At 37.9% G+C, this 27,673-nt stretch overlaps 2 protein-coding genes across 2 annotated transcripts in view; one reads left to right on the top strand and one right to left on the bottom strand.

Annotated features, from left to right (window-relative positions):
* Nucleotides 1–1,905: 1,905 nt before the first annotated feature.
* Nucleotides 1,906–26,608, top strand: RabX6 (RAS oncogene family member RabX6). The gene is made up of 4 exons (XM_067145063.2): nt 1,906–2,035; nt 9,751–9,949; nt 25,615–25,859; nt 25,997–26,608. Exons 2-4 carry the CDS (start codon nt 9,770–9,772, stop codon nt 26,193–26,195), a joined length of 624 nt encoding a protein of 207 aa, XP_067001164.1. The 5' UTR covers nt 1,906–2,035; nt 9,751–9,769; the 3' UTR covers nt 26,196–26,608.
* Nucleotides 23,607–27,673, bottom strand: part of LOC136871607 (cysteine desulfurase) — a 145,209-nt gene continuing 141,142 nt past the window's right edge. Inside the window, exon 11 of the mRNA XM_067145059.2 lies at nt 23,607–24,973. The gene's annotated coding sequence lies outside the window, so the exon portion shown is untranslated. The remainder of the gene's footprint in view (nt 24,974–27,673) is intronic.

Below are 27,673 nucleotides of genomic sequence, written 5' to 3'. Positions count from 1 at the left end.
GCCACAATATCTTATGCGCATAATGAGAGATTACTTCAAAGATCGCACTCTGTTGTATGATACGGAAGATGGAGAAAAGACAAAGCGTCTGACGGCTGGTGCTGCGCAGGGATCGATCCTTGGTCCAGATCTTTGGAACATAATATATGATGGCTTGTTACGTGTGGAGATGCCAGAGGGCACGAAGCTTGTGGGCTACGCTGATGATGTGGCCGCCTTTATAGTAGCTCGTAATGTTGAAATGGCTCAAATTAAACTGGACCAGGTGATGCGGCGCATAAAAGAATGGATGATGAGCCACAGTCTAACATTAGCCGAACACAAAACGGAGATAGTTCTTCTGACGAGGAAAAGGATCGAAACTCTTGTACCAATGACTGTTGGAGAGTTAGTGATAGAAACATCTACGAGCACAATATATCTAGGAGTGACACTTGACTCCAAGCTCACATTCTGGACTCATACTCAGAGAGTGACAGACAAGGCAGTAAAATACATGACTGCACTTAGCAGACTAATGGGAAATATTAAAGGTCCGAAATCCAGTAAACGACGTCTTCTCATGTCGACGGTTCAGTCAGTGCTTCTATATGGTTCTGAAATCTGGGCTGAATCCTTGAGATTTGCTTGGTATCGGAGAAGGATAGCTGCCGTACAACGGAGAGCGGCTTTACGAATTGTGTGTGCATACCGCACTGTTTCCGAACCGGTAATCCTAACGGTGGCAGCAATAGCCCCAATAGATCTACTCGCATTGGAGCGTCATGAAATCTGGAGTACCAAAGGAGAGCTGGAAAAGAAATGTGCGAAGAAGCGCGCCTTCAGTCAACTGATGAGGCGATGGCAACTCAGATGGGAAAGTGACCCTCGAGGCAAATGGACCAAGCGACTGATACCACGCTTGGATATCTGGGTTGAAAGGGCCCATGGTGAAGTAAATTACTACCTCACGCAGCTTCTAACAGGACATGGATATTTCCGGAAATTCCTGCATAAAGTGGGCAGAGCGAGTGACGCAGCATGCATATACTGCGATGATATTGACGACGTATATCACACCGTTTTTGCATGCGGCCATTGGACAATTCAGAGAAGATGTGTGGAAACTGAACTAGGAGAAATGACAACAGATAATGTTATTTCGGTGATGCTGCGAAACCAGGAATCCTGGGATCGCGTGGCAGTACATGTGGAGGACCTCCTTCGTCAGAAGAAGAAGCATTTGGAAGCATACGAACGTTCGTAAAGGAGAAATGAAGAAAGAAGACGTCTGAAAGACAAAGCACGATATCACCCTGACGTAATGCGAGAGCGGTTCCGGGGTGATGACTCACATCGTGGGAAAAGGGTGTGTGGTTTTTAGTGGGTAAGAATCCCACACACTTGTGGAGTGCGGACCCTTCACAAGTGTCTTTCTGAAGATTTTCCACAATCCCTCGCAAAAAAAAAAAAAAAAATATATATGCGAATGATATTAGCAGGTACTATGCCAAATACTGAGAGGCGTGCATTTGCATCCACATTTTGCCCACACTTCTCTTTCATTCTTTAACCGTGGGCTCCCTTTTTGTCTTCTGACCACTTTGTTCCATGTTTCAGTCTTCTTCTTTGGTCTGTCCTCTTGGTCAATTTTTTAAATTTTGGATCTTAAGATTACCTTGTTTTGGTCATCTGCTGCGTAATTCCTGCCTGTTTCAAATCGGCTTCTTCTTCTGCTACTCTTATTTTTATTGTTCGTTGTCTTTTTAGGTCTGCATTAATATCTTATGATCGCGTTGAAATATGTTGATGTACAGTAAAGTATTCGAATCAAGGCTTTTGTTTTTATGGATGTGACCAAATAGATTACAAAGATCTTTGTAACCTTTGTGATGTAACCATGTATTTTTATCTTCGAAGTTGTCTCATGTTTATTACTCCATATCAAGGAGAACATGGCTGGCAGCCGTATTTAATTATGCATTGACTTGCAATGGAACGTATTTTTAGTTTGTAATTCTTATTATCTCATAACAACGAGGTTCAGCCGTATTGGGTAACTTATATTCAGCTTAATATACATTTTTAGTTTTTACTTATATACGGGAGCTTGTCTAGCTTTGTAATTAGGAAACGTTGTAATATATTAAATTATTGCTTATTCCTATACACTATTCTTATTACCCTGTGTAATTGTTATTATTCTGACTGATGGTTATTTGTGAATCCAAGCTTATGTTTTTTGAATTTTTAAGTGATTAAAAAAGACTGTTTTGTTGAGGGATCTTTAGAGGTTATTCACTACACACTATTTACGCATTTGATCCCCGGTGTTTTTTATGTTTTTAATCATGATCCTTAGTAGAGAATATGGCTCATATCAAGTAAGCGAAAGCGTGAATACTGCAATTGCAATACCATGTGTTTTATACAAGCGCACGGTGGACTGGAAGGTTAGATGGAGTCAGTGGCTGCCCACAGCAGGCCTTGACTGATGTAAACAAAGCGGTCGTGTGCGGTATGCGTTGCGTTCCTTTACAGACAATTCACACTTCGGTATCCTAGGATTGTTTCTGCTAGCTGCTACCGATTGCCCTCGAAATAATGTATAATACATTAAAACGTAACCAATGATTATTACTCCTATTCCCCTTTAATCTCGTATTATGTAAATGTCAGTAGCCTAGATTCAAAATGAATGAATAAAATAAAATTACTACGCATGATAGACCCTACATAGCTTTTACTTTGGCCACTAGTTACATCATGGTAGCTCAAAAGAAACAGCAGCCAGTAGATGAATTGAGACAAATAAGGACCCAACTAATACATTAGTAACTTCGATTTAAAAATAAAAAAAAAATAATGGTTTAACGTCGTACTAACATCGAAGGCGACGCAAGTATGGAAATGGGATACGAACCCACCATATCCCGAATGCAAGCTCACTGCTACGTGGCCAACTCGCTCGGTGTAACTAAGACCTCTCTAGGCCTTTGCTTTACTAGAGCTTGAATTGTGGTGCTTATAGATCTTGCCATAGACTGGAGATATTCTCCTTCATATTTGTAGTATAGTGCGTGAACCTTTTATTGATCCCAAGTTCCCGTTCAGCTTTATGGAGCTCAGGAATCAAGAAAAGGTACGCATACTATAGGTGCTTCTGCCATCATGTTTTCTTTCTTCTCGTAGATGATTGGCTCTTTAGTTAATTCTGACCCCTGACCTTGGAATTGTGATCATTTCACAAGTTAAAAAATATTTCATTTATCCTTAATTAGACTGTTACCTTTCAGGGTTAAATTTCTTTCTAATAGTTAAAAAAAGAAAGCTAGCTCTGTTGCTTGCTATGTGTGAAGGAAAGGGTGATGAACATAAAGTGGATAATTACAGACCAGTCAGCTTGAACTATGTTGCTTGTAAGCTGTGGGAAAGCATTCTTTTTGATTATTTTAGACATGTTTGGAAAATTATTAACCAGTTTGATAGAAGGCAGTTCAGGTTTAGGAAAAGTTATTCCACTGCAGCTCAACTTATAGGGTTCCAGCAAGATATAGCAGATAGTTTGGGGAGGTCGAATGAACTTGATTGCTATCAACCTGTCTAAGGCTTTTGATATAATAGATCATGGGAGACTAGTTACTGACAAAAATAAGGGCAATTGTACTAGACAAAAGAGTGACTGAATGGGAATTGGGTGAAGCATTCTGATCCAGTAGTGATAAAGAGGGGAGTTCCTCAAGGCATTATTATTGACCTTTATGTTTTCTTATACATATAACTTAAATAATACATACATGCATACGTTATCATTATAGACTGTTATGCCTTTCAGCGTTCAGTCTGCAAGCCTCTGAGAATTTACTAAACGTCGCCACAATCCTCGATTTGCAACTAGTGTTGTGGCCTCATTTAGTTCTATACCTCTTATCTTTAAATTGTTAGAAACCGAGTATAACCATCGTCGTCTTGGTCTCCCTCTATTTCTCTTACCCTCCATAGCAGAGTCCATTATTCTCCTAGGTAACCTATCCTCCTCCATTCGCCTCACATGATCCCACCACCGAAGCCAGTTTATGCGTACAGCTTCATCCATCGAGTTCATTCGTAAATTAGCCTTTATCTCCTCATTCCGAGTACCCTCGTGCCATTGTTCCCACCTGTTTGTACCAGCAATCATTCTTACTACTTTCATGTCTGTTACTTCTAACTTATGAATAAGATATCCTGAGTCCACCCAGCTTTCGCTCCCGTAAAGCAAAGTTGGTCTGAAAACAGACCGATGTAAAGATAGTTTCGTCTGGGAGCTTACTTCCTTCTTACAGAATACTGCTGATCGCAACTGCGAGCTCACTGAATTAGCTTTACTACACCTTCATTCAATCTCACCTACTATATTACCATCCTGGGAGAACACACAACCTAAATACTTGAAATTATCGACCTGTTCTAGCTTTGTATCACCAATCTGACATTCAATTCTGTTGAATTTCTTACCTACTGACATCAAGTTAGTCTTCGAGAGGCTAATTTTCATACCATACTTTGCACCTATTTTCAAGTTCCAAGATATTAGACTGCAGGCTTTCAGCACAGTCTGCCATTAAGACCAAGTCGTCAGCATTGTCCAAACTGCTTACTACATTTCCACCCAAGTGAATCCCTCCCTGCCATTTTATACCTTTCAGCAGATGATCCATGTAAACTACGAACAGCAAAGGTGAAAGATTACAGCCTTGTTTAACCCCTGTAAGTACCCTGAAGCAAGAACTCATTCTACCATCAATTCTCACCGAAGCCCAATTGTCAACATAAATGCCTTTGATTTAATTTTAATAATCTACCTTTAATTCCATAGTCTCCCAGTATAGTGAACATCTTTTCCCTCGGTACCCTGTCATATGCTTTCTTTAGATCTACGAAACATAAACACAACTGCCTATTCCTCTCGTAGCATTTTTCAATTACCTGGCGCATACTGAAAATCTGAAATTAATATGAGTAAAAAACTGGAATCAGAGATTTTAAAATGTCAGACGTTATGCAGTATTAAATAAGTTATAGGATTGTCAGCGACTGCAAAAAGACCTCAATAATGGTGTGATATGGACAGCAGGCATGGGCTCTGTTCACAGCTTGTTGGTCATGAAATGCCATCTGAAGTTGAAGGAATGCAAGGAATTTTTTTTTTTTTTGCTATTGGCTTTACGTCGCACCGACACAGATGGGTCTTATGGCGACGATGGGACAGGAAAGGGCTAGGATTGGAAAGGAAGCGTCCGTGGCCTTAATTAAGGTACAGCCCCAGCATTTGCCTGGTGTGAAAATGGGAAACCACGGAAAACCATCTTCAGGGCTGCCGACAGTGGGGCTCGAACCCACGATCTCCCGAATACTGGATACTGGCCGCACTTAAGCGACTGCAGCTATCGAGCTCAGTGAATGCAAGGAATTAAAATCTAGACAAGTTGAAAGAAAAGAGTGTGAGGGATTGTTTCAAGGAGCATGTTGCACAAGGACTAAATGAAAAGGCTGAAGGAAACACAATATAGGAAGAATGGACAGTCTTGAAGAATGAGGTCAATAAGGGCTGTTGAAGAAAGGTTAAGAAGAAAGGCAGGTTCAACTGAGAATCAGTGGATAACTCAGGAGATACTAGACGTGATTGACAAACAACGAAAGCACGAGAATGCAAAAAATTAGGAGGGCAGAAAAGAATACAGGAGATTAAAGAATAAAGAGCATAGGAAGTGCAGGGCAGCGAAGGAAGAATGGCTGAAAGAGAAGAGCAAGGATGTTAAATGTTGTGTGGTCTTAGGAAAGGTAGATGTTGAATACAGGAAAATCAAGGAAACCTTTGGAGAAAGGAAAACTAGATCTATGAATATTAAGAGCTCAGGTAGAAAACCACTTCTAGGGGAAAAAATAAGGCAGAAAGATGGCAGGATCATATCCAAGATTGTAACAAGGTAAATACATAGATGATATCGTTCTGTAACTAGAAGGGGCTGTTGATGCTGATGAAATGAGAGACCTGATTTTGAGGTCAGAATTCGACAGAGCCTTGAGAAATTACGAAAGATAACAATGTGAAGATAAAGCTGGAATTCAAGAGGACAAATTGGGGCAAACATTCGTTTATAGGAAGGGGAGTTAGGGATTGGAATAATTTACCAAAGGAGATGTTCAATAAATTTCCAATTTCTTTGCAATCATTTAAGAAAAGGCTAGGAAAACAGGTAGGGAATCAGCCACTTGAGTGACTGCCCTAAATGCAGATCAGTAGTGATTGATTGATTGATTGATTGATTGATTGATTGATTGATTGATTGATTGATTGATTGATTGATTGATTGATTGATTTAGCTGAAGATGCCCAAAAGAGACTGAAACATGTCTTACTGATGGTGTAATTATGTTTGCAATATAAAATATTGTACAGTATATAAGTGTAGTTGTATTGACTGGGTGGACAATTATATTACTGTTTTCCTCTGATTTGCTTTGCATTTTTTTTTTTTTTTTTTTTTTTTTTTGCTAGATGTCCTGCTTAAGAGAGAGTGTGATTGTAAAACAGATTTTTTTTTTTTTTTTTAATACGGTTAAAATTACAAAGGAAATGCTAACAAACTATTTTTATAGGAAATCAAATTTTAAGTACACTCACTGACTCCATTATTTAATAGGAATAACCATTCGGGCAGGGTGTTCACTTTTAAGGGTTCCAGGCGTACATTTTCATATGACTAGCTTCACATTTTATTTCCCTGCATGGCCCCCTTAAGATACTCTATAATAGTAAGTAGCCTGTATGATAACCAAAGGTTCCAGTTGTATGCTTGCCAAATTTGAGCACTATCCATCAAGTGGATTTTACATGAGAGAAAACAAGGCAAAAAGACCATGCACCAAAACACGGCAAAATCTCTTTTCACAAAAATAATTAGAGGTACAAAGAAGATTCATACAATATTTTTTCTTAGAAATTGAATTTCGAGTACACTTGGTGCACTCTAGTGTTCAATAGACCTAACCGTTTAGGCAGCGTATTCAATTTTAAGGGTCCGAGTTTACGTTTTCCTCTGATTTGCTTCAGATTTTGTTTTGGTACATAGCCCACTTGAAGGATAGCATAACAGTAAGTTGCCTATGTGTTGACCGAAGGTATCAGCTATAAGTCTGCCAAATTTGAGCTCCATCATTCAAAGTTTTTTTTACATGAAAAAAGACAACCAACATACAAACTTTCAGATTTATCATTGTTGCCATTTTTTCCTTCAATCTCAGTTCTCATGGGAATCCTTTCATATTCTGGGATGATATAAGAAATAAATTAAATACAATATATCAAGTAAATGATATTACATCAGTCCTGGGACTAGTTTCAGCCACTTAGTGGCCATCTTCAACCAAATAAAAATTAAACAGATTATGTGATAACTAAAAACATGTTTACCAGACAATGTTGCAGGAATAATTATAACTTTAAAATACATTTAATAATAAAAATTATGGTTATGATCTTCTGGTTATAATATGATGTCTTTAAGTTGACTTAGGACCTCAGGCAAGGAAGTAAATCTGGAAATGATAGCCAGAATTAGGACTGAATAAATATACAGAAAAGAAATTAACAAGGAGAAAAATTATTTACAAGACTCACCTCTAATGCCTGATGTAGAGCAAGAACTGACTTGCTGGAGGAAGCAGGCAATATAAACAAAAGAGTAGATAGGGAGAGGAGACAAGGGGGTAAAGAAGGGGAGGGAGGAGAGAAAGGGTGTCTAAGGTGGGTCTGAAGGAGACCGCTCCTGAGAGGGGAATTTAAAGAGATTATAAAAGAATTATTTTAATCTGAGACATGATTACTAAAAATAGGAATTAAAAGGTCAAATAAAATGTTTGAATTCTTTGAAATTTCATTTAGATTGAAGTTAGGATAGAAAAAAATGTTCCTGATGGATAAAACAATTTTCCGTAACATTGAGCAGGGGGCCTTTTTTGTATAACTTTGGGAATTTTCATGTCTTGGTTGATATTAGTGACTTATGGTTAGTATCACCCATGTACTGTCCCGTGGCCGAAAGTCTGTTTTATTTCAGGGCATTAACATGCTCTAAGTGTCTTGTATCTTTGACTGATATAATATGCATTACAATTATCACAATTGAGTGAACTTACTGCTGTGATTAATAGAATTGGTATTGTGTAAAATATCTGTGTTTCTGTTATAAGTTTTGAAGGCTGTTTTGTCATCATGCTTTTTAAATATGTTTGTAATTTGGTAGACTTGTTTATTATTAAACGTAAAAGTAGATAAAAAATTGTTGTGAGTTTTTTCTTTTGTTAAGGTGGTTGGAGGTTGGTTTTTATGTTTATTAATTATTTTCTCTATAAAGCAGCTGTTATAGCCATTAAATTTAGCTATACTGCGAATGGTGTTTATAGCTTACAAATATTCTGGGTGAACAGTACCACATTGAATTCTGTACAAGAAGAACAATGTCTATAAGTGATTATGCAAATATGTAACCCATCAATGTAACCTATATTCTCTGTTATGGCTATTTGGCTGCATTAAATATATTTATTTATTATAGCATGTGTTACCTAAAACGATATTATCTTTCAATTCTAAGATTACCTGTTACATACAAACTCGCGGTCTCTCTTTATATGTTAGTATACAGGGTGGGTGCGATGCAGCTCCCTAGTTTTAAATGTCCCTGCAGTTTTTGTTAACGAATATTTTCACATGGAACAAGTTATGGTCAGTTCTCAAGACCATGAGCGTGTGTGTATCACACTAAAATTCCACTTATGCTCCTGCGTTGTCAACTGAACAATGTAAACGTATAGGAATGTCATCAGTTGACTTCTGCAGGAAAATCTTGATGTACATTTCTGAGGACAACTCTGATTCTCTCCTCTAATTCATCCAGAGTGCATGGCTTTGTTCGGTAACTTCTTCTTTGGCCCAACCCCACAGAAAGAAGTCACAAGGGGTGAAGTTGGGACTTCTAGCAGACTATTCCTGTGGTCCTCGCCGTCCTATCCAACATCCTGCAAAGTGTTCATCCAGCCAGTCACGAACGAATAAGGCAAAATGAAGTGGTGCTCCGTCTTGCTGAAAAATCTTTCAAAGAACTATGCTACCATATGTATTACCACCAGTAAGGCTAATGGACAACACTTCAAATAACTAAAGAATATCTGTAACCTTCCAACAAGTCACGGTAGGAATGTCATTACAGCCTCTTACCTGTTACAAAATTATCACTTGCTCCTGCACAGGAGTGCACGCTTAAAGCGATCTGTTGTACCTCCTTATGAAGCCTAATATCCATTAGCCAATTAGAAATATCCTTCTCTTCCCTAGGTTTTGCTGAGACAGTTACTTGTGTATTAGGGTCTCCAGTGGAAAATGATATTTCTGGAACAGGATACATTATCATGTTATGATATTTAACTCCTATCTCTGTGGTCAATAGGAGTGGAAATACTAAAAAATGTGTCCCACATTGATGTACTTGTATGATAAGAAAGGAATATCCAATGAAAATAAATAAATAAATAAATAAATACCCTTGGACCATATCATAAAAAGATGCATTTATAAATGCAGATCAGTGGTGATTTGATTGATTGATTGATTGATTGACTGATTGATTGATTGATTCTTATTTATTTAAGCTCATCTTTTCACCTTTCCATTTCTCTATACTCTACAAACTGGAGTATTATTGCTAAAATGTTGTATTTTATTTTCAGGTTGCCATCTTCAAGTATTATGGCATCAGTCAAAATTCCTGAACAGAAGGTTATTCTGTGTGGTGAATTTGGTGTGGGTAAGAGTTCACTCTTTCGTCGATACACCACAAATTCCTTTGTTACAGCAACTGACAGACAGTCTACATTAGGATTAGATCACTATGACAGAGAATATAAAGTGGGAGGGAAAATTATCAGAGTAAGTATCCTGTAAGTTAATGTACTTTAAATAAATGACCTATGTTTAATAAAATATACATGCAATCCTTAAGCCTTCATATTTTCTTGATTACTGTTTTGGAGAGCAGTGTTTGAAATAGCTCAATGGTACATTATGTCTTTCTCTGTGATTAACAAATTGTAGACAAAGAAATAATTGTATGAACTGCTGAATACCTCATTTTGTGGCTATACTGGCAATTTTCCCATTTTCTTTCCTCATTGCTCTTCTTTTCACTCATGGATACTATTATAAAGGAACTCAAAGAAATAGATAAGGAAGATCTTAATGCATTTGTTTTTGTGGATAATGTTGCCATTTGGGGAGAAACTGAGAGAGATGTTCAGAGGAAGCTGGATCTTTGGCACACCAAGTTTAAAGAGTGCAAGTTAACTATGAGCAAGAGCAAAACAGTGGTAATGGAAATTAGTAGGACAAATACACCTTGTAACCTCACCCTGGAGGGAGAGAAGATTGCATGTGTCAATTCCTTTAAATATCTGGAGAGTGCAATATCAATAGACGGAAATGCCAAGAAGGAAGTGTTGAACAGGGTGCAAAAAGGAACCAGCTTCTTCCATCAGGTACGGAACATAGTAGTTCCTCAGAGGGCTAAATAGACCCTGTTTAAGACTTATCTCCTGCCCGTCATGACGTATAGTCTGGAGAGTTGCATCATAGTTTGTATCCTCTCTCCAAATTCCTTTTAACCTATACCCTGAAGTTACTTTTTTGAATTGCTGTTTATGACTATGATAATGAATCAAGATCAACAACACCTTTCTGAGTAAAGACCCAATGATAGAAAAGTAAGTCAACTGCAAGCTGTTGAAATGAAGTTCTTTAGATCGGCTGTACAGAAAACAAGGAAGGACAGAATTAGGAATGATCAACAAAGAGATCTGCAGGTCAACCTGACCATGGAGGAAAGGCTGGATTTTGCAAGGCTGAAGTGGCTAGAACACATTAAGCGGATGCTGGTGACTCGAACACCAAGGAAGTTTTTTGAAAAGATCATTCCGCGATGAAGTCCAATTGGACATCTTAGAAAAGGGTGGTTAGATCAGATAAGAGAATGGAGGAGAAACATTGGGTGCCTTAGAGAGAAAAGTAGCATACCAGGACCGTAATAAATGGAGGCACGTCTTTCTTAAACTGGAAGAAATTCATGATGATGATGATTGGCAATTTTCCTGGCTTGTCAGAGTATCTCCTTGTTGGTGATGTTGTCTACCCGTGGGATCTTCAACATTTTGTGATAGATCCACATTTCAAACATTTGCAGTTTGTAGCCTAAGTGTCCATCCTTCAACATCACAGGCAGCACCACTAATAATAATTATTAAAACTGCACAATTCACCAAGTTGCCAATCAGAGGTCACAGTTGCACACAAGATGTTTTAATTTCAGAAACACATTCCTTGCAAGTCTGATTCTGGTTTTGGTTTCTATATTTGGATCCCATTCCTGTGTTAACCAGTATCCTAGGAACGTGATTTGTGGCACTCTTTCAATGACTTTTCTGTCAAATATAACAGCATTCATGATTTTCGGCTTGCTGATTACCATGAATTTTATTTTCTTAATGTTTATTTTAAGACTGAACTCCTTTCTTACATTGTTCATACTGTTCAGTTGGAATTGAAGGTCATTTAAATTGTCAATGAAAATCACGGTCTCATCTGCACAGCAGATGATATTTATTTGCTTCCTGTTGATCTTGATTCATTATCATAGTCATAAATAGCAATTCAAAAAAGTTACTTCAGGTTACAGGTTAAACGAGATTGGAGAGAGGATACAAACTTGCCTCCCATTTATTTTTAACCCAACATGCCATAAATGTGGAAATATGATTCTTTAGGGTTTATGGTCAGAGGGGGATGTTAAGGGTAAGACTCCTGTGTTATTTCATCTCTGGATACAGAGATGATACAGTGAACTGCTTCATCTGTCAGTCTTCAGCCCCAGGGGAGTCTGTTGATGAACAAATGAATGTGGTACTCGGTTACAGAGATTACAGAGTCAGCGCCATGATTCATCTGAAAGATGGGGGTTGATAGAAAAACCTTGCTATTCTTGAGGACCAAATCTCAGTTCTTCTGGTTGGGAAGCTAGTACTTTACATTATGACCCACCATACCTTTTAAGTCTGTTGCCATATTCATAACTTGTACCTTGCCAGTTTGTTTTAATACACTAAGCCAAGCCTCTGATAGGGTTGCCAGCTCCTTTTAATCCTTTCACCCACCAACAGAACACAGTCACCTTTCCAAATACTAACCACATCTATGTTACTTAAGATATTAGCAGGACTCAGTGTTTCAGCAGCCATCACTGTTGGCTGTCTAGTTGGATACAGATTATTCTACTGTAAATTGTGGTTCTTTGTAACCTGTAGATAGCACAACCTCAGGTTGGACAGTTGGAGGGAAATGAAATATCTTCCATGAACCAACAGGTACTGATAGAGGAGAGCAGTACCTATCAGGATGAGGTATAAAAAGAATGACTTTGGACCTACTCATCAATGGGTTATCATGTTCGTCACTGGATTGGCATCAATGACTACTATATTGTGACATGGAAGGCAAAAGGTCCCTGGTGTAAATGGTTATTATGGATGTATATGTGACTGACTAATGAAACTAGTGGAACTTCGTTAGTACTTTTTGGAAGGGACTGAAAAAATTGGACATCAAAAGCGGGAAAACTTAGTACTGAAAATGCTATACTGTATTTACCCCATGTACAAATAATTTTTTTAAAGCATGCCATAGACGTGCGCATGAAATTGTTAACCTTAAGAATTAGTTACATGCACTACTACAGTCGCAACATAAACATAGGCTTGTCATTAACTTACAGGGGTAATAAATAACTGTTTAAAAATGAATTGCAGTATATGAACTAATAATAATTTCATGTGGCTATTTCTAGCTGAGTGCAGCACTTTAAGGCAGACATCTACCTTGTGTAGTTTACTGCGTGTTATTGTGGTAGAGGATAGTGTTATGTGTGGTGTGTGAGTTGCAGGGATGTTGGAGACAACACAAATACCCAGCCCCTGGGCCATTGGAATTAACCAATGAAGGTTAAAATCCCGACCCGGCCGGGAATCAAACCCGTGACCCCTCTGAACCAAAGGCCAGTACGCTGACGATTCAGCCACTGAGTCGTACAGTATATGAACTTAATTTAATTCTAACAATACATCTTATTTCACAGTCGAACATCAATATTTACGCTGGTTTGAAATATTTTGTATGGTTGATTGCTTTCTTGGTTTTAATTTTAAAATTGTACTGTTCATCTTGTTTAATAAAGTCATTACTTCGTCATTAACTTCGAAACTACACACATATCGCTTCACTGGATCCATTGCCTCCATTACTTTTGACACTGTAGGAACTGGCTCGTCATCACTGTCATCCTGCACTGACACTTTTTCCATCTTCTGTTCTTCAAGTATTTCATTTGTTGTCATAGTTTCACACACTGGATCATCATCATCAATATTGATGTGACCTGTCCTGCTATTCGGCACCATCTTTACTTCAGAAAAATCATCTAGCGTGACATCATCAGTGTGAACATGAGAAAAGCCGGTTTTATTGAAGCTGTTCCAGATAGTGTTTTGTTCTACAGAATCCCAGGCAGCCTTAATGAAATGTGTGGCATCGTAAGATGGTGATTTTTCTCATTGTCGAGTACACTGCAGCTAATCTTCTCTGTACCAGCCTCTTACGATACTTCTACTTCATGCACCATGTTATGCCTTGGTCTAATGGCTGTAGCTTACTCGTGCAGTTTGCTGGGAGGAAAATAATCTTTATGTTTCTCAAATTAGAAACATTTGGAGGATGAGCGGGGCACTGACCGAGGAAGAGTGCCATTTTCCTGTTTCTTACGCCAAGCCTTGCATCCCATGCGCATAAGAAATGTTCAAATACTGCGGAAGTTCAATGCTAGAGTTGAGAATGATAGAGGAGGATGTGAAACACTTATAGGAAGCCACGGAGAAGATCACAGAAATGATGAAGGGGAGATGTTGTTAGACATGTGTCTGAGATATAAATGGATCATTGGTAATGGATGTTATAAGAAAAGAGATAGTCACAAGTTTACCAGATACAGTTGGAACTTGCAACAGAAATCCATAATTGATTATATAATAATAACGGAAGAAATCAGAAGATGCTTGACAGATGTGAAAGTGATATCAAGGATTAATCTTGATGGCGACCACTGACTATTGGTGGGGACATTGTTGAAATTCAAAAGGGGTAAATATTGAGGGAAAAGACAGGCAAAAATCAAATGCTTGAAACTAAAAGATAGAGAAATCCAAGAGATATATATAGTGAAAAGATTAAAACTCAACTTCCTAAAGATGAGAGGAAGAATGGAAAAGGTTCAAACAGGCTTTAGTCAAATCTGTGGAAGGACATCAGCAAAAGTCAGACACAAAGAAACTCCATGGTGGAGAATTGCAGATGCAGTCAAGAAGAATAATGCATGGAGAGAATTGTTCAGAAACAGAATGGAACATAATAGAGACATATGGAAAAGACTAAGCAGAGCAGCAAGAAAAATGATAGCATTGGCTAAAAAACCGTCCTGGGAAAAATTTACAAAGGAGATAAAAGAGAATTATAAGAATGACAAGAAAATATTATACTGCATATTAGGTAACAGAAAGAAGCAAAAGAAAAATACATCAGAAGTCATCAGCAAAGATGGAAAACCTGTGTGGGAAGAAAAAGAAGTTTTGAAAGTAGAGGAATAGCATTACTGTGTCATTGCATGAAGAATTATGAAAAAATAATCTGACAAAAAATCAAGAACAAGATAGATTCACAATTAAAAGAAGAACAACAAGGATTTAGACCTGGAAGATATTGATGTCATATTTACAGCTAGACAGGTAGTAGGAAAGAAATGGGAATTACATTACAGTTGCATTCATAGATATACAAAAGGCTTATAACACGGTTAGAAGAGAAGAGATATGGCAAGGGCTGAATAGAATGGAATTGTCAAGAGAAATCCAATTCAGAATTAGAAACATGTATAACAAATGTCTGAACTGTGTTATAATAGATGGCAAAAAATCAGAATGGTTTAGAACAGACAGAGGAGTTTGACAAGGAAGTGTACTTTCACCAGTGCTCTTTAATATAGTGATGGACAACATTATGAGGAAAGTTCGCCAAGGGTCAACAGCAAATGATATGAAAGTCATAAAAATCATAGCATATGCAGATGATGTAATGATATGGGAGGAAAATAAACAAAAATTGGAAGAACAACTAAATACCTGGCAGAGGGCAATTGAAGAAGCAGGCATGGAAATAAGTTTAACAAAATGTGAGGTAATGAAAATCAGTAGAGGAAACAAAAAAGTGAAGGATGTTAGGTATAATGGAAAAATTCTTTAAAGTAGATGCTTTTAAATACCTAGGAAGTAAGCTAACTGAGAAAGGAAACATCAAGGAAGGGATTTCAGAGAGGATAGGAAATTGCTCAAAATTTTATTACTGTGTATCAAGACAGAAATTTGAAACTACCTACCAAAGCAAAGATCATGATATATAAATCATATTATTTGCCGATATTGACGTATGGAGCAGAATGTTGGACTTGGACAAAAAAGATCTGAGTAGATTACAAGTGACAGAGATGCGAGGGATCTTGGGTAAAACAAGGAGGGACAAGATAAGAAATGAAATCATACGAAACATGCTACAGATCAACCCTCTAAAAGAAACTATGGAGAGAAATAGGCTGAAATGGTTCGGCCATGTCAAAAGAATGGGACAAGAAAGATTACCAAGAAGAGCTCTGGAATGGACAGAATCTGGAAGAAGACCACGAACAGGATGGAGGGATCAGGTGGAGGACTACAGTGGCAGACAGTGATGTACAATAGAATGTGGGAAAAAAGAGAAGATTGGAAGAGGCTCTGTGAACGACCTGCATGAGCAGAAACATATCAGGAGGAAGAAGAAGATTGCAGAAGTTATCCACGCTTTTGTGTTAGAAGTGTACTTGCATGATAAAGATCACACATTCTTGAAACATCGTGGATTGTGGATTTTTCCAATAACCAGTGGTACCAACGTCTCGGTTCCAGGGCGAGTTGGCCATGCGGTTAGGGGCGCACAGCTGTGAGCTTGCATCCGAGAGATAATGGGTTCAAATCCCACTGTCAGCAGCCCTGAAGATGGTTTTCTGTGGTTTCCCATTTTCACACCAGGCAAATGCTGGGGCTGTACCTTAATTAAGGCCACGGTCGCTTCCGTCCAACTCTTAGGCCTTTCCTATCCCATCGTCGCCATAAGACCTATCTGTGTCGGTGCGATGTAAAGCCACTAGCAAAAAAGTCTCGGTTCCACTTTCATTACAGCACAAGAGAACTGTAAGCCTTTCCTTGTTAAGTTTGCTGCCGTGATACTTTGCGCCCTGAAAATCCAGGGTTTTGTCTGGAAGAAGATGGAAAAACAGCCCTGTTTTATCTGCATTAAAAATATCGTCAGGAGTATACTCTTTCAAAATTGGAGGAAACATTGTAGTTTTCCCTGTTTCAGTAGTTTTGCACAGTGTGGTGTCATTATCCAGGGCAGCAGCTTTGCCTCGCACACATCTATAAACTAGGTCATGTTGATTCTTGAATCTGTCAATCCAGCCATTAGATACTTTAAAATCATCAAGTCCCATCTTCTGTGCAGTAAGTGTTGCCTGAGTTCTAACCACAGTACCATTTACCGGCACCTTTTAAGCTTGCACTTGCACAAACCACTGTAGAACAGCTTCTTCGTATTTTGGAAACTGACCCTGGTGATTACGTTTTCTTTGAGCACTTTTCCTTTCAACAGCAGTTTCAATTAGCTTATGTTTACTAACAGTTGTATTTAAAGTTGACAGGGCATTGTTTAATTTCCGTGCTTGCAATCTACTTCTTAAAGGATTTGTAGTCTCTCACTGTTTGTTATTTGCCTCTTCCTCTCCATTGCAAACACGTAAATAATGCCCAGATAAAAATAGCCAAGAGCACTATACCACTAAATGGCAAGCAATCATCGCTGAATGACTATAGTAAATTACACTACAGGGAGCACATTCGCTGCTAAACTGAGCTGAGCTCTTGTCTGCTACCACGTCAAGCGTAGGCAGTCACTTAAACTTGGCCAAAATGACCCAATCTGAACCAACGCTGCTCAAATGAGTTTGTTGGCGGTTACAGGAAGATTCATACTGTTGGAGTGAAATGGGAATCAAACTCGTAGTATTAATAAGCAATACCGACGTCTGTATGATATTAGAAGTGAAGACTACCACAACAGAATTCAACAAGATGATGCTTCAGACAGCAATTGAATGTCAGTCGTTCTAATACAGTACAATACGAAGCTATGTGAAGGTATATAGTGGCCATTCTCTCGACTCGTTTCCTAATGGTAGCGGAGAAAACCGAACATGTGACGTCATGAAGCAAGTCTGTCAATGCTCCAGGGCATGTTCCAGTGTTTACAACATAAAATGTATGGCACCAGCTGTCTGTAAGGGTAATTAAACATTCTACACACATTGCATCACTAACATCACAGTGGCTGCATGTCCAGCTGGACTGACAGATGCGCAAGGACTGGCCAAAATATTGAATGAAGAACGTCAGAATTGGAACATGCTAAGCGGGAGCGCGAAACATGCTCAGGTTATATTTTACATAAAATTTAGTGCTTTGGGACCAGAACTTTAATAATTCATCGTGATTAATGGGAAAATATGTTAACGAGGAATATAGCATCGGGATTCCACTGTAGAATTTAAAAGGTAAAACACCATTTGGATCTCCTAGGTGTGTCTGCGAAACATTGACATGCTAGTGGATTTTTACTACTAACCAGGACAATGCTGTATACTTCTCTTGATCTGAAAAGGTTAAAGTTAGTCTACTTTGACAATTTTTATTAATTTGGGGTGAAGATCATATGATCTGAGGATTTTTTTAAGTATGGACCTATGGATATTATCATATACCTTTCTGATTTCTTATTGTTAGATGCTCGTTTATTAACGACAGAATTATACATATCACTTTTAAGACTCTTGATATCACTTGCACATCATACAGGTTTGTGCACCTTTACCTGTTGTCAGTGAGGAAGAAATAGAGGAATTTATGGCAAATTAGGTTAAGTCATCAGCGATATTCCAAGTAAGGTAATGGCTTTTTCCATGTCAAGAGACCTAAATTGTCCGCAAACCCTTGGCAGTTTGGCCTTTATGGGGGGTTTTGCTCCAGTTTTTATTTTTGATGCGTTTTCCTTTTGGCATAGTTTCATATTGAAAAGCAGTGGGATAATCTGTCACCTTGTCTGAGGCTGGTTTTTATTATAAAAGTTTTTAACACTTCTCTCCTAATCTCAACCTTGGAATTTGTGTTGGTTAAAGTTAGTTTGAAGATTTTTATTAATTTGGGGTGAAGACCGTACAATCTGAGGATTTCTAAAAATGTGGGTCTGTGGATACTATTATATGCTTTTTTGAAATCTATGAATGAGATAAAGAGCTATTTATTTCTGCACTTGTATTATTCCATTGTTAGTTTCAGGCTGAGAATTTGGTCTGGACAGCTTCTGTATGGGTGAAATCTTTATATAATATGGTTTCAGTAATAGAAATGTGGTCCATTTGCTGCTGGTTGGCCCCACCTGCTCTCCTTTCACCCCTCCCAACCCCATTGTTGCCAGGTAGTAATTCCTCACAGTCAGTGCCTCTGTTAATATACACTATGATTGTGATCAAAAGTATCTGGACACCTGGCTGAACATGACATACAATTTCATGGCGCCCTCCATCGGTAATGCTGGAATTCAATATGGTATTGGCCCACTCTTAGTCTTGATGACAGCTTCCATTCTCGCAGGCATACATTCAACCAGGTCCTGGAAGGTTGCTTGGGGAATGGCAGCCCATTCTTTACGGAGTGCTGCACTGAGGAGAAGTAGCGATGTCGGTCGGTGAGGCCTGGCACGAAGTCGGCATTCCAAAACATCCCAATGGTGTTCTATAGGATTCATGTCGGGAGTCTGTGCAGGCCAGTTCATTACAGGGATGTTGTTGTGTAACCACTCCTCCACAGGCCGTGCATTATGAATAGGTCCTCGATCAATCAATCAATACTGATCTGCATTTAGGGCAGTCGCCCAGGTGGCAGATTCCCTATCTGTTATTTTCCTAGCCTTTTCCTAAATGATTTCAAAGAAATTGGAAATTTATTAATTGTCTCCCTTGGTAAGTTATTCCAATCCCTAACTCCCCTTCCTATAAATGAATATTTGCCCCAGTTTGTCCTCTTGAATTCCAACTTTATCATCATATTGTGATCTTTCGTACTTTTATAAACGCCACTCAAACTTATTCATCTACTAATGTCATTAAGATGCAATCGCCATCTCCAAAGTTCTCTTCAACAGTGGGAAGCAAGATGGTGCTTGAAACATCAATGTAGGCCTGTGCTGTGATAGTACCACACAAAGCAACAAGGGGTGCAAGCCCTCTCCTTGGGAAGCACGACCACATCATAACACCACCGCCTCCGAATTTTACTGTTGGCACTACACATGCTGGCAGATGGTATTCACCGGGCATTCACCATACCCACACCCTGCCATCGGATCGCCACATTGTGTACCGTGATTCGTCACTCCACACAACACTTTTCCACTGTTCAATCGTCCAATGTTTACGCCCCTTACACCAAGCGAGGCGTCATTTGGCATTGACCTGCGTGATGTGTGGCTTATGGGCAGCCGCTCGACCATGAAATCCAAGTTTTCTCACCTCCCGCCGAACTGTCATAGTACTTGGAATGGATCCTGATGCAGTTTGGAATTCCTGTGTGATGGTCTGGATAGATGCCTGCCTGTTACACTTGACGACCCTCTTCAATCGGCGGTCTCTGTCAGTCAACAGATGAGGTCAGCCTGCTAGCTTTCATGCTGTACGTGTCCCTTCCACTTCACTATCACATCAGAAACGGTGGGCCTAGGGATGTTTAGGAGTGTGGAAATCTCGTGTACAGACTTTTGACACAAGTGACACCCAATCACCCGACTACGTTCGAAGTCTGTGAGTTCCGCGGAGCGCCCCCATTCTGCTTTCTCACAATGTCTAATGACTACTGAGGTCGCTGATATTGAGTACCTGGCAGTAGGTGGCAGCACAATGCACCTAAGATGGAAAACGTATGTTTTTGGGGGTGTCCGCATACTTTTTATCACATAGTGTAACTGTGAAAGCATTAGTTGTGTGGAGGACAGGCATACATTTTTCCTGTTTTTCTCAAAATTGTTTCGTCTTCTCTATCATGAAGTGTGAATTCAATTAAATGTTCTTAGTTTTGCAGGAAGAATTAATTCAGTTTATTATAGCGTTAACAATCTGTTGTGACCAATAGGAGTTTATATTCGCCAAAAAGATTTTTGTAGAATGATGAGTAAAGAAGTCTCTTCTAAGCAATTTTTGGGCGATATTTAATTTCTTTTGCACCATATTACCAACTTTTGTTTCATATTTTGGTATCTTTTAAGGCATAAGTGCATGCTTATTTCCAGAGATTTAGGTCATAGAAATCTGAGCCCTTTTATTGTAAACATAGGCTATATAGAATTATGATTTTCCAAGTTACAAAAAATGTTATTAGGTATTTTTAAAAGAATCTCTATGAAAGCTTGAATATATTCAATACTGTTAAATAGTCCTTCTCCATAGCGTAATGGTTAGCACTATTAGCTGCCGTCCTGGGGGCCCGGGTTCGATTCCTGGTACTGTTAAACATTTAGGAATGACAGGAGGGCTGATATGTGGTTAAAATGGTACATGCAGCTCACCTTAATTGGGGGTGTGCCTTAAAAGAGCTCAGTATGAGGACACGAGTTTAGTTACTATTAAATATAAATTTTAATTATGTGAAATGATTTCAGCAGTGAATATTTGTTAACAGTTGCCATTAAAAGAAAGTCTGGCATTCGTTTCTGTTTCCTGCCACTCCCTGGTGCTCTATAAATGAATGTCAGAAGAGTCTGAATAACTTTCATCATCTGAGGATGCTATGCCACTTGCACTTTCTGTAACATTGTTTGTTGTTTTAAGGGGCCTAACATCGAAGGTCATCTGCCCCTTTCTGTAACATTACGCTTGGATGTAATGTTCCTTGAATCAAATTCTTTTATCACTTGTCCATCTGGAAACAACAGCTAAAATATGAATAACATATGAATGCCATCTATTCAGTGTCTTTAAACACATTACCCTGCTTTTTTTCTTGTCAGCTGTTGAAATTACAGAGATAAGTTTTTTAAGGTTCAACCTTTTCAATACAAATTACGATTTGTAACATTTATTTAATAATGGTACTGGTTTCGACATTTAAATGTCATCATCAACCATAAAACACATTAATCACACAATTGAGAAAGGTCATAATAATTAAAATTGACATTGTGACACATTAATACATACATCGTTTTATACCAATAAAAGATTAATTTAACAAATTTTAATTCAAATTTTGACATATTATCAACATATAAAAGTCTTTGAAATGCTTATTTACACTGTGCTAAATAAAAAATAATAAACTTTTAGCAGTACTCTGTTTTTGTTGATCTATTTATGTGCTAATACTCAAATCATCACTTGTCATATTTACAGTTCCATTTGAATCTTTAGCGATAATTTGTCAGTCTGTAAGACACTTATTGTTCAACTGTTGTCAAAGAGAGGATGTAATTTTAGTTGATGACACCTTGTTAGTGTAAAGAACTTATAGAACTATGCGTCAATATATCTCAATACATACGTTGTCTTGAAAGGCTTGTTGTGCTTGTTAAAAATTTTTTATATTGATGTATATACAAATTTCTAAAGTATGAAACAGTTAATGTTAATTAGTTGTTCTTCCGTCTTCTCTTCTGATGTAGTACAGGTGAACTAGTATTTTTCTCAATTCAATTGGAAGGATTTGAATCACCCTGAAGCAAAATCAAAACAAAGGAACTATAAGTATTGAAGTGTAATGGGCCTGGACAAACTAAAGTGTGTGTAATATACGTTATATGTGGCTCACCTTGTGAGAAGGTACGGACTATTATGCTGACGGGTGGAGTGTAGTGTGGTAGGCTATATCTGGAGGGAAGAGAGGAGTGGGTTGGGGGAGCAGAGGGTAAGAGGAGGGGTTCAAGGCGGGTCTTATGAACGGTGCAGTGGGTGTTTGTAACGTGATAGGGTATTGTGTATCGCGCTAAATATTGACCGTCTCTTCGGAAGATCAACACACCTAAAGACTAATTAAAAAATCAAAAAGAATGTTTGTTTTTTCTGAGATTTCGTTCAGGTTCGAATTGGAGTTAAAGAACTGATCCAAGTGGGTGAAGCAATCTTCTGTGATATCGAGATCGAGGCCTTTGTTTGCATTCATAAGAACCTCTAAATCCTGTTTTATGCTACTGAAGCTATGCTTTAAATCTTGAATGCATTGTCCATTTACATGCTCCATGTATCTGGTTTTAAAGCTTCTTCTGGTTTGCCCGATATACGAAGACTCATAGTTTTGACATTAGAATCTGTAGACGCCCAACTTTTGATAAATGTCAGTTTTATTAATTGAGGTGGGATTATTTATGATATCCATTTTTCTATTATCAGTTCGATATGCGATTTTAGTGTTATGTTTCTTCAAAACATTTGCATTGCTGTAAATATCTTCATTGAAAGTGAAGGTGGAATAATAATCAGGTTTAGTTTTCTCTATAGTTAGAGTTGAATTTAAGCGATGTTTGCATTTATTGATAATGTGCTCTATCATACCCGTTATATTTAGCTATGAAGTGAATTGTATTCAGTTATTTATTTAAATTTTCTTTATTAAGCGGTATACTGAATGGCCGGTCTACCATACTGCTGTAGATAGCACATTAATGTGCTTTGGGATGGAAAGAATTTTTCTTGGTGGTAGTGGCTGTCTGTGTCGGTTTCCTGTAAATTTTGTATTCTATAGAAGAAGGGAGTCTGTTTAACGTGAGATCGAGAAAATTTATTTTTCCATTTGACCCAGATTCCAGAGTGAAATTTATCTGCGGATCAATATTGTTTAAATTGTTAAGAGTGGACACTGCATCAGTAATTCTTTTGTCAAGGATGATGAGTGTGTCATCCACAAATCTGGCCCAGAATTTTATGTTCGCGAAGTCACTATTGTTATTAATTGCCGTATGCTCTAAATAGTCAATATATATTTCCGCCAGCGACCCCATAGCCAAACCATCCTGCTGGTATATGCAATTATTAAAATGGAAAATATTTTTAACTACTAGTTTCAAAATTTCCATGAAATCTTGGATTTCGAATTTACTGAGGTTGCTATATTTATTTAAATTGTTTTGGATAATAGGAAATAGTTTCTTAGTATTAATACTTGGATACATATTTGCCATTGATGGTTATGAATGATCTTTGCTCCAATACGGCTGATGATGACCCCTAGATGGGTCGAAACTAGTACCGTATAATTTTGTAATTTTGTGAATATATTGTATTGAAAAGGTGGAAACATTTACGTTGTTATTATTATTATTATTATTACTTATACATATTTGCCATGTCGAAAGAATGTAACGAGTGGAAAGGTTGTATTTCAAAGCCATCTAATTTTTTAATTAACTCAATGGTATTCTTCACAGACTTATTTGACAGAAAACTATTATAATAATAATAATTATAATAATTTATACTTGATGTTGGGGCGTATGGGGATGCCGGTCTTATAGATCTTAGGTAAAGCTTTTGCTACTAGCAGTCCGGGGTTCATGGTTATTAGTTTTGTCTTCTCTTGTTCTGTAAATAAAAATTACATCTTTTTTAGGGTTGATTTTAGGAGATGATGTATCTGTTGGGTCAGATCTTTTTTAATCACCGAAAAAGAGCTCTTCTTGAAAAATTCTTCGGTTTTTTTCGATGTAATCTGTTTTTCCCATTATTATCATGTTCCCTTTATCTGCCCTAGTGATAATAAGGTTCTTATCTTTAATTTTCTTTTTGAGGTTTATTATCTGTTCCCGTTCTACAAAATATTCTTGGTTCCTATTGTTACTAGTAGGTTAAGTAGCGTTTTTCTTTTTGGTGCATGGATTTTATTCAGTTTTCTCCTAATATCGAATCTGACCTCATCTTGTATTTCCGGAGGGCATTTTATTAACAGCTACTTCCGCTTCTATAATCAACTGGGTAGTGGTATTGATTATATTCGTATTCGGCCAATGTCAGTAATGGTGGCTGTCGCCTTTGTTCTGTGACTAAAATTCATGTGAGAACTTGAAAAGAAAAATTAAAGGCATTAACCTTCGCTTGGGTACTTAAGTAATTTTGTTGTTGTTGTTGTTGTTGTCATATTTGAAGCCATTTCTTTTCAATTTTGACTCAGTTAGTTTATAACTGTCCAGTTCTTCAGTCTGTCAAAACTATGAATAAATGAAAGTTAGAAAACCAAACCAAACCAAACCAAACCCCATGGCACTACAGCCCTTGAAGGGCCTTGGCCTACCAAGCGACCGCTGCTCAACCCGAAGGCCTGCAGATTACGAGGTGTCGTGTGGTCAGCACGACGAATCCTCTTGGCCGTTATTCTTGGCTTTCTAGACCAAATGAAAGTTAGAAACCACCTGAAAAATGAAATGAAATGGCGTATGGCTTTTAGTGCCGGGAGTGTCCGAGGACAGGTTCGGCTCGCCAGTTGCAGGTCTTTTGATTTGACATCCATAGGCGGCCTGCACGTCGTGATGAGGATGAAATGATGAAGACAACTCATACACCCAGTCCGTGTGCCAGCGAAATGAACCAATTATGGTTAAAATTCCCGACCCTATGGGAATCGAACCCGGGATCCCTGTGACCAAAGGCCAGCATGCTAACCATTCAGCCATGGAGCTAGACACCACCTGGAAAAGAAAAACATGTAACAGAATTATACCTTTAAAAAAGTAGTAGTAGCTAAGTGCATACAATGTTTATATTCAGTGTTTTAAGTTTGTTTACTGCATTCTGTTCTCTGGCTTTTATGTTAAGAGTAGGAAAATCTGAGCTCTTGTTTTAATACATCGTGCTGATAGTGTACCTCTGGCTGTGTTGTAAAACTGTTGGCAATATAACTTGCACAGACATACAGTATGTGAACGAGTTACAGTTATGTAGTATCGAGATTGTCTAGCTGTAAAATCCTTCCAGCTATGAAAATATTACTGATGGAGTTCCAAGTGTCTTTTATACATTGAAAATATTATAACAATAATATGTTACAGTTTTTCCGTACCTTCTTGTTCTCATTACAAATAATATAGACAGAAAGCAGGGCTATATTTAAAATTTGAGCTGTGTGGAACTTGTACTAAATGCTTTTATCTTTAATTGAATTTTTAAATAGTAATTTTCAATAATTTCTCAATAATATTACTTCTGGTTGTTGACAGAAACTTAATCTATCTTGATCATAAACCATAGCCAAGTTGAGCTCACACAAATATGGCCCTGAAATTAGATCATTATGCTTTTGAACGCAGTATCTAATGAATTTGATCAACAGTTACAGTTATGGGATACTGGAGGGATGGAACGAGTTGCTTCTATCACGTCTAGTTATTATAAATTTGCTGAAGCAGCTCTTTTAGTTTTTTCCCTGGATAATCCTGCTTCATTCCATGTTTTATCGCAACATCTTCTTGATATTGTGACTTATGCAGAAAATGCTAAAATTTTCTTATGTGGCAATAAGGCAGACCTTGAAGGACAAACTCCTCAGGTTACTGAAAGTGACATGGAAAATTTCTGGTAAGTTTTATATATTAAGTGTTCTTTTCCTTGTGGTTGTTACAACTTGTTTTTTTTTTGTTTTGTTTTGTTTTTTGTATTTAAATCAAGTTATAAAAAATGAATGATCAGACTGTTTTGTTTTCTTATGATTATAGTGAACAGTGTCATAACTTGATCAGTGCAACCTACAAAACATCGTGCAAAACTGGGGAAGGTGTGGAAGAAATGTTTGCTGATATTGCTCAGCATTTGGTGGAATCTAATCGTTCGCGTTTAGAATTGCAGACGATGGACAAGGAGTCATTTAAAATAACTCCTCCAGATGAGGCTACAGAACCATCTTGTTTGTGCTAACATACATGGTTGTGACAGTTGTTATCATGCTCATTTAGGCCTATGATTGATTATATGGTCAAGTTCTGTAGCTCCCAATATTGTTCTAGTGGCATATTTCATATACAGTAATTCCATCCTATCTTAATTTTTATTATAGGATTGATTGATCAGTGTGTTTTGACAGATGTTGAGATGTGTGATGTACTGTGCTGATGTGGATAAAGATGGTCTAGGTGCAGTAATAACCAAGCACTGAAGTTCAAATGAGAACATTTTAATAATCATAGCTGTTCCTTGTTGCAAAACTTGGTTCTAACAAAGAACTGCCATTTGTTTTCTTTTAATTGTGTAAGTACGTTTTCTGTGCAAAATAATCAGACTTGTATATATTATAATAATAACTACTAATTTTATAAAGAATTTTACTGCTTTGAATGTTTTTTTACTGTTTAATACCTAGATCCTAAGTTTCCATTTGTTACTGTGATGTCTCAGATGTGATAAATCTGTATATTTCACTCATTCTATGATACTAGTCTTCTTAAGGCTTCAAGTTGTCCAGTTATGACTCAGTGACCTATCTTTTTTTTTTTCTTTTCTTTTCTTTCTATTGGTTATATGTCTCATTGACTCGGGCAGTTCATCATCATCATCATCATCATTTCCCATTATCCAGCTGTAGCCGGGTAGGGCCAAATATGGTTCCTCTCCACTTTCTTCGGTCTTTCCACCACTCCTCCTCCAACACTGTGTCCCAGTCCAGGTTTCTCTAATACTGCATTGGATTGTGTCCTTCCATCTCAATCGTGGTCATCCGCGGCCTCTCCTTCCTTGCATTTCCATCATGTTTTTTGGCATTCTTTCATCACTAATTTGCTCTTTATGTGCCCAAACCATCTTAATCGGCTCTTCTCTATTCTATCATTCATTTTTTTCCACTCAAATTTCTTCCCGGATTTTCTCATTCCTTATTTTGTCTCTTCTACTCTTCTGTATCATACTCCTCAAGAACTTCAATTTTGGCTGCCTGTATTCGACTCTCATCCTTCTTTGTCATTGTCCAAGTTTCTATTCCGTAAGTTGTTATGGGTATGTAATACATCTTGTACATAGTTTCCTTTGCTTCCATTGGCACATCTTTGTCCCATAACATGTTTCTTACACTATGATAGAAACTGCTTTCAGCTTGAATCCTCTTACTGATTTTAGCATCCAGTCGAGCATTCTCCATTAATTCATTCCCCAGGTATTTGAACGTCTCCACTACTTCCAGGGGCTTGTCTGCAAGTCTAATCTGACCTTTCCCTTCTTTTTTCCCTCCAGTCAGAACAAGAGTTTACTCTTTTCTACCCTTATTTTCAATCCACATTCTTTGATCTTCCCATTCACCACATCCAACTGTTCTTGAACATTCATGTCCTCTTCACCCCAAATCACAATACCATCTGCAAATAACAACACGTTCAATTATCTTCCTCCATATGCTGCTTTTGCTG

The sequence above is a fragment of the Anabrus simplex genome, chromosome 4 (genome assembly GCF_040414725.1).
Source record: "Anabrus simplex isolate iqAnaSimp1 chromosome 4, ASM4041472v1, whole genome shotgun sequence".
Taxonomy (NCBI): Eukaryota; Metazoa; Arthropoda; class Insecta; order Orthoptera; family Tettigoniidae; genus Anabrus; species Anabrus simplex.
Note: the sequence above shows the minus strand (reverse complement) of the source record. Positions and strands in the feature narration are given on the sequence as shown.

Coding starts and splice junctions, on each gene's coding strand:
- RabX6 (XM_067145063.2), top strand. CDS start 9,770: ATGGCATCAGTCAAAATTCCTGAACAGAAGGTTATTCTGTGTGGTGAA. Junction 9,950..25,614: donor TGGGAGGGAAAATTATCAGA/GTAAGTATCCTG, acceptor TTTGATCAACAG/TTACAGTTATGGGATACTGG. Junction 25,860..25,996: donor AGTGACATGGAAAATTTCTG/GTAAGTTTTATA, acceptor TTATGATTATAG/TGAACAGTGTCATAACTTGA.